The 7,789-nt window shown below is 48.8% G+C and overlaps 1 protein-coding gene across 3 annotated transcripts in view; it reads right to left on the bottom strand.

Annotated features, from left to right (window-relative positions):
• Window positions 1–1,511: 1,511 nt before the first annotated feature.
• Window positions 1,512–7,789, bottom strand: part of Hnrnpl (heterogeneous nuclear ribonucleoprotein L) — a 13,102-nt gene continuing 6,824 nt past the window's right edge. For 2 of the 3 annotated variants that reach the window (XM_031385948.1, XM_031385947.1), the window contains exons 7-13: window positions 4,997–5,068; window positions 4,605–4,885; window positions 3,480–3,601; window positions 2,982–3,183; window positions 2,468–2,525; window positions 2,253–2,348; window positions 1,834–1,892 (exon numbers count right to left, since the gene is read on the bottom strand). In XM_031385948.1, coding sequence (XP_031241808.1) covers window positions 1,834–1,892; window positions 2,253–2,348; window positions 2,468–2,525; window positions 2,982–3,183; window positions 3,480–3,601; window positions 4,605–4,885; window positions 4,997–5,068 — 890 coding nt within the window. Of the gene's footprint in view, window positions 1,893–2,252; window positions 2,349–2,467; window positions 2,526–2,981; window positions 3,184–3,479; window positions 3,602–4,604; window positions 5,069–7,789 lie in introns of all 3 variants that reach the window. The other variant, XM_031385946.1, reaches the window with a different exon arrangement.

Raw genomic sequence — 7,789 nt, 5'->3', positions numbered from 1 at the left:
CCTCATCCCCTAAACTCCAGCTCCTGGGGCTCATTCAGCTTGATTCCTATACAACCCTGCCATTTTGGCCATGTATGCTCTTTGCCCTCTCTCCTCTTGGTCCACCACCCCCTTTCTGTGACTCCCTACTGGGCATGCTCAGTCTATTACTTTCTCTCCCTCCTCTGGACCCTTCCAGATGCCTCTGGCTGTACCCTCCCTTCTATCTACAAAACCTCAACCATACCTTGGAGTGGTCATTTCCTTAAGATGTGCATCATTTAACTGGTATAAAAAAGTAATTGTGGGTGATATACACTCCATGTATATACATCTATCTACAGGCCAAATTGCCAACAGAAAATGAATTGTAGATAAAACTTCTTGAATCTCCTGGATTGTTTTACAGGAAACGGGTGCACTTAGTACTTTCCATGTGACCTCAGGACTCCAAATGCTGAAATGCCAGCCAGGCTCTCTAGGACATTGTCACTACTGTCACTAGTGTGGCCTGTTCCCACTCTCCAGGACACCAGTCTTTAACCTATGCTCCTTCTAGGTCTTGCTTCTACTGAAGCCTTCCGAGGTTTCCATCTAAATCCCAGGACTATTCATGATGTACTTCAACAGTTTGCATTCTTCAACCCCACTGTAAACTTTGCCTCAGGATGTCCGTGAGTTAGCAAGACCTAGAAATTATTTTCAGGACCAGGTTAAGTAAACCACGTTACACCTCAACAATGATACTCTGTACATACATTTGTCAGAAAGAACAGCATCAGAACCAGCTTTTCTTCTTCCTAGTTTAATATTTAATGCAGGAGTACTTATCTCCATGTACCCCTGCAGGCCAGAAGAGGGCATCAGATCCCATTATAGATGGTTGTGAGCCACGTGGTTATCTGGAACTGAACTCAGGACCTCTCGTGGAGATCAGCGTCCAGCCACTCACTCCTATTCCAGAGAGCTAAGCATTTGGGACTACAGGACAGCACAACAGTGCTCCAGATCCACTGCTTTCAAGACTGGTTTTCTCTGTGGACGCCTGGCTGTCCTGAAACTCAGACCTGCCCCTTTCTGCCCGAGTGCTGGGATTAAAGGTATGCATTACCACTGGTCCACTTAGTTTAACTGTATCTATGTACTTGCATGAGCTTGTGCATTTGATATGATGCACACAAGATCAGGAGTATCTGAAGAGCAGGGTGGAACTCACAAAGTCTGCACCCTTACTACTGAACTAGCACCACTTTTTTTTTTTTTTTTGAGACAGGGTTTTTCTGTGTAGTCCTGGCTGTCCTGGACTCAGAAATCCACCTGCCCCTGCCTCCTAAGTGTTGGGATTAAAGGTGTGTACCACCACTGCCTGGCTTATCACTACCTTTTCAATCACTACCTAGAACTTGAGCTTGGCTTGGGCAGTGCCCTTCAAGAATGCCACTGGATTCTAATTCCTGTTTATTACCCACCTTGGCTGGGCCCACCACTCTTCAGAATGCTAAGTGGGAGAGAGGAAAGCAGACAACCCACCCTTGGAGCCCCAGCAAATAGTTTTATTTTCCAAACAATTTTATTGAAATGTGCCAAGATACATGGGCAGCACAAATGTATGAACAGGAAAAAAAAATCACACATACAGTCATTTTAAAAAGTGAAGGTTATCTTGGGAGATACCAGTTCCCCTCCCCCCCTCCAGAGTTCCAGCATTTCTGTTGTGGTTAAGCTTCTACTGACCTAGCATTTAAAATGAAAAAAGAACTGCAAAAATAAATCAAAACAAAACCAAAGAAACCAACAGCATAAAGGAAAGAAACATTTTCCTGCTCGGATGGACTCCTCCTTCCCAGTGTCGAGTTAGGAGGCGTGCTGTGCGGTGGAGAAGCACAACTTCAGAGTGTATGGGTACGGGCCATCTGCAAACAAAAGGACAGATGTCAGGCTAGAAGCCTCTGGAGCTCCAGGACCAGTCAGTCATCCCAATCTGCGCGCACACGCCCTCCTCTGCAGGTCAATTACAGGGATCTAACTCATCACCACCCAGGGTAAGCTGGAGCAACTCCCAAGCTATCAGGTGGGTGGAACCTGGCAGCCTGGCTGGCCTCCCAGGAGAATGTCATCAGACTGCTCTCCTGGTGACCAAGTCCCATCTGCCTGTGTCTTCGACAAAGGCAATCTCCAGAGTCCTATCTTGAGAGTAGAAAGATGGCTCTGGCATGCAGCCAGATAAGCCATCAAGCCACTAGGGAGATTCTGTAGGACACACAGACACTCACTTGGGTTTTTCATCTGGTAATGATTCAGGAAGCCCAAGGTCTCCAGGGCGTCGCTCTTGGAGTCCCACTCCAGCAGCCCAGAGGAGCTCCGCTCACCTGAATGAAACAAGAGACAGCAGAGGAGGGGTTAGGCAGGGCTACAGGTAAGTCTCCTCCCAGCAACCACCACCCACAGCTACAGAGGGATGGGTTAAGAAAGTGGTGCCCTGACTCACTTTTGCCTGAAAATACTTTGACAGAAGTTGGCCGCTTCACTCCCAGTTCATCGCAGATCTGGTGCAGAAAGAGAGTCAAAGAATTCAGAAACCATATGGAAGACTTCAAGCAGACCACACAACTGTGATATCGTGCGGGCTGGGACTCACAGAGAGACAATGAGGCAGCACAAGGAGGAGACTGCTCCTCAAACGCCAACCCTGGCACCCCCAGTATGACATTGCTGGTCAACACCTGTGGGCCCCTCTTGCTCCCTCTGTCTAGGTTCCAAAGCGTCACTTTTGTGGCAAGCCAACAATCATGACTGCCCGGCCAAGAAGTGAAAGCAGTGTGCAGAGCTCCACACCAGGACACAGGATGTTTCTGCTCTTACCTACCACAACCATGAATAGGAGAATCTGTCCTGTTTTTTTTTTTTTTTTTTTTTTTTTTTTTTTTTTTTTTTTTTTTGCTGTGTCCCAAATGAACCCGACTCAAGACAGTGCCATGACAGACCAGTTCCACAACACCCACCTCAAAGAAGTTCTCCTCAGTCACCTCCAGGGGAGCATTGAAGAAGTGCAGTACATTGCTAGGGTGCTGGATGCGGTTCTTAGCTGCCTGCTCTGGAGTGGAGAACCGATTGTTCCTTGACTCGCTGAAGTCTTTATAACTGCAGGATCCGTCTTCTAGCCCGTATGACTGACCAGGCATAATGGCTGGTTGCTTGGAGACACTGAGAGAAGAAAGAAGTCTTTGTTATATATTGAATTGTGCTCTAAGGCCAGCCACAGAGGCTCAGCAGGCCTCATGCCTATCTGATAATGCTGGGTGCTTTAGTACACACTGCTGCACAGCTGTCCTGAGGCTAACCCCCTTTCTCCCAAGGCTTCACAGGAAGCAGAGCATGGCTCCTATCCCCACCCCCATTCCTACTTATGTCAGTACCCTAATCTCAACCTCAACTTAAACCATATACCTCTGTCCATCTTTTCCCTCCAACCTGTCCCCACCTATGATGACAGTACCCACCAGACATTCATCTTCTGCCCAAACATGAAGTTGTTGTTGAGGTGAGTAATGGCTCGGTCCACAGCATAGCCATCAGCCATCTCCACCATAGCGGCCCCCGGCTTGCTTTTCATAAATTTCACCTTAGAGAGAAAAGGTACAATTTAGCACCAGTGCCTAGTTGCCAGGGTCCTCTCCCCCGAAAGCTACAAGCTAACTCCTGCTCTGGGTCTAAACTCCCATTTCCTCACATGAATGGGGATCAGAACTAACCCAGAGTAGGCCTGGCCCACGCAATGAGCTCAATCCAAGTGGGCAGCGGAGCCCAGGAAGTTTCTTTCTCACCTGAGAGCTGCTGCATGAAACCAACTATGCAGAATGAGGAAGCTAGCCATCTGCATTTTGCTATTACAGGCTATATATTCTGTCACAGTATCAATAAAAGTGCTGAGGAAAGAATCTTGGGTGTTCTAAGTGTTCTACCTCTGAGACCCAAACATCTTTATACGAAACACCACAGTATGTACATTAGCCAAGTCATGCTCCCACATAAAGGAATATTTAACCTGTCCTTTCTTTGTGCTTTAATACACCAGGAAAAAAATCCTCAAACCACTATGGAGAGTACTCTAATACTCCTGTTCCAAACAGTTTTACTGTGTTCTATGAAAGGGGGTCTCATTTTGTGGCCTAGGCTCCTGAGTGCTAAGGTGTGCATCATGACACCAGGCTACTCTTAACTCTTTCTTAGGGGGCCAAGCCCAGGCACGCACACTTGGATGGATGTGAGACTGGACTAGTTTGTTATAAGACACCACTAGCCAGGTAGAGTCAGCTTTCCAGCAGAGAATCCAGAAAGGTGTTAAGTTGCCAGACTACCTGGAGCTATCCAGAGGCAATCTTTACAGTCTTTACTACCCAGTCTCAGGACTTACTTTCCAAGAGTAAGTCTCAATACTCTTAAGACATGACCTTTTAACATGGGTAACTCAAGACTGCAAACACTGAAGCTTTCATGAAGAAGCAGGCTGTCTGTGCTATAGGAAACACTGCTACAAGGATGTACCTCACTGGCTCCTTCCCCTCTGCTCCCCCTCCATTTGAGACATGGGGCCTCCTTCAGCTCTTCAAGGAAAGCAAGCTCACCTTCTCCACATTGCCATACAAGCAGAAGACATTGAAGACTCGATCACAGTTCATCTTAGATTGATCCAAGCCATAGACCATGAGCACAGGGCTGTCAGCGTGGGGGCCATAGTCGGGTGGTGGGGGAGGGGGTGGGGGATGACCATACTGGGGGCCATAGCGACTTGGGCCCCGGCGGTGACCCCCCACAGGTGGGCCCATCCTTCTCCCTTCGTAGTGAGGTGGGGGGGGCCCGTAGCCCTCATCATGGTAATGGCTGTGGTACCCACCATGGGGCCCTCCTGGGGGGTGGGAAGGAAAGAGAGGGAGGACGGGTGAGAATTTTCGCGGCGGACGACGGGCAGGGGCACATGAGCCACGGGAGTCCACGGAGGGGAACCCCCTGCCCTCACCATATTCTGCGGGATGATCTCCCAGGAGAGGGGGCTGCCGCTGGCGTTTGTTGGGGTTACTGCCAGGGTCACCTGTAGATTGAAAACAGAGTTAGGAAGAGAACTCAAGAAAGAATCCCTGGACTCCTGACTACAGAGGCCAATCTCAAGGCCACTGAGCTCTGTGAGCATGGCCACAAACTCTTTCCTTAGAAGGGCTGCTGGGGCCTCCTCCTAAGATGCAGGGACAGAGGCATGAAGCCCAGTCTCACAGCTGGAATCCACTCTCCCTCCCCAGTCTGCACAGACCAGCTGCTCTCCTTGGGTAAGGATTTTGGGATCCCTTGTACTCCTGTGTTATGGCTTATAGTAGGGAACCAGCAGGACCAGCCCAGGTACTGGGCCATCTAGGGAACTATAGCACGGGTGTATTACATATGAAGAAGAAGAGCAATTTTATGAAGTAATTCCCAATAAAGGGAGAAAGATTAAGGGAAACAACCAAATTAAGTAATCCAAGATGGACAGAAATGAGGTGAACAGCCCACAATGCCTCTGTCCTGGAGCTCAAGGCTCCACTCCAGGCCTCTCTCTTTACGAACCCTAGGCCCAGCCACCCTCCATATCCCATCCAGCCCAAGGGGAACTGTAGGAGCTGACAAGCAGGGCAAGAGCACAATCAGTTTGAAAGAGCAGTTAGGTAGATACAAGGCATCAACAATCTCAGACCCAACGATGACGCAGAGCCCCCTCCTGACCCCAGCTGCAGTTCTTAATTAACCATTAGTTCAGCGCTGAAGTGGCAGACACTGATAAGCACTTTACAGACATCACAGCTTGAGTTCCTCACAACAACCCTATGAGGTAGGCACTCATTTCTTAGCCCCACTTTACAGATAAGAAATTAGAGCAGTTAGGACACTTGCAAATCAGTGGCTGGGCCAGATCCGCAGCCCAGGCAGGTCTGGGCGGCACCGAGACCCAGAGTGTGAAACCACTGCCCTTTCCTGCCCTCTGCCTGAGTTTTTCAAGTCATTGCAAAGATGGAAAAGGGCTACTTACAGCAGGAGTACAGAGTACAATGTCCATTTGTCACAAAAAAACAAATCTGTATTTTTCTCTTACCATTGGACGCTTCAACAGTGAGTTAGCACAGTTCTGAAAGATGGCGTCCCATCAAACATACACTGCGACCCTGCATCACATGGTTTTACAGTCATAAATACAAGTCACGGTATACATCCGCTACATTTTTCTTTAAAGAACCGTTTTAAAAGTCAATGTTCTGATTAAATCACAATTGGCTCACAGATGTTCTGTCCTCAGAAGATACCAGAAAAGTGGAAATAAAGGTGTATGAAGTGGGTAGTGTCCCTCCGTGTTGTCACCTCCTCACACTGTGTGCTGCAGTGCGGTGCTTCTGGCTGTGTAGCGCTCCATGTGCGTGTCTCCTGGTATGAAGTGTGCCAGTGGCCCCACTATGCTCGCGCTTTGGCCTTGGTAGCGTGCCCGGTTACCCACCAGCAGGTAACTGTGTGCCTCTGAGCTGTTTTGATTTTAGGTCTGTTTGGTTTTCTGATTTTTTTGTTGTTGTGGTTTAATTTTTTATTTCTGATCTCCAGTTGGTGCAGACTGTGTTGGCAGCCGATGACTGCAGGAAAAAAAAATCAAAATACAAAAGAAAAAAAAGAAGGCCCTCCCCAAACCAAAGGACTTAAAAACAAACCCTGCGTGGCGAGGAATGGAGAGGATCCTATTGTCCTGGAGGCCCATGGGATCTACTTCAGTCTATGAATCGAATCGTTCTCCGAAAAGAGCACCGCTGGCTGGCTGGGCGCGCTCTGTGCTGTGTTTCCTACTTCTGTGTACATTCTTGGGTTCAAGTTTGCTTGGATTTTGACTTTTTTTATGTTTAATAAAAAAGCAGTGTCTGCTGCCATGTTGCGTCTCTTTCTTTGTCTCTGTCTGCCTCTGTCTCTGTGCTTGTAGCTGTTCCTTGGAGCGCGGTGTGGTGTTCTTGATGTAGTGAGCTCAATCTGCGGCTGTTTCTGGGAACGTGGTGGAGGCTGCATGTTCTGTTCTCCAGGAAGAACTAGTGGTTTTGTGCCCTGTGTGTTGGTGCGCAATGTGCAGAGGCAGAGCCGCTGAAGTGTGGTTCCGGAGGGGGTGGCCAAGCACCGCCCTCACTCCAGGTTACCTCATCAGCCCAAGCTGAGAGGCATCAAAACCAATGCACAGCCAGCCCCTGCTACTAGCCCCTGCCGGTCTGCACATCTTCTATTTGTGTTCCTTGGAGAAGAAATGGTTGGTTGCCATGTTTCTGTCAGCAGTCATGTAATGCCATTGCCCGCTCTGGTACATTCATTTGGTCATAATTTGCCTCTGACCTTTGGAGGGAGCAGCCAGGCCCAGAGGGCCAATTCTGAGGGTCCTTGGGAGAGTCTAGCCCACCCTGCCCTCTGGTTCTTAGCTGCAAAACAAGCAAGAAAGGCCCACCTACAAGTGTAGGGTAAGGCTCTGGCCTCCCAGAGCCTCTGCAGTGTCAGCCACCAAGCCTCCTCCCACATCCCAAGCACTAGTCCGACGTTATCAGACCAAGAGACGGTCAATCTTGCTGATTTTCACAGGGGTGACGCTGTTTTTCAAAGATAATCCTTCACCCGATTACCAAAGGCAAACCATTCTTGACAACACTAGAAAGGGGGTTGCGCCTGCGGACCCGGAAGAGATGCTGAGTCCCCTCTACAAAGGAGAACAGTAATATCTGCCTCAACTTATCCCAAGCGTATGACCTCTACAAGGTCTACTTGTTAG

Source organism: Mastomys coucha, unplaced genomic scaffold, assembly GCF_008632895.1.
Source record: "Mastomys coucha isolate ucsf_1 unplaced genomic scaffold, UCSF_Mcou_1 pScaffold21, whole genome shotgun sequence".
Lineage (NCBI taxonomy): Eukaryota > Metazoa > Chordata > Mammalia > Rodentia > Muridae > Mastomys > Mastomys coucha.
The sequence above is the reverse complement of the archived record's forward strand: the minus strand, read 5'-3'. Positions and strand labels throughout refer to the sequence as shown.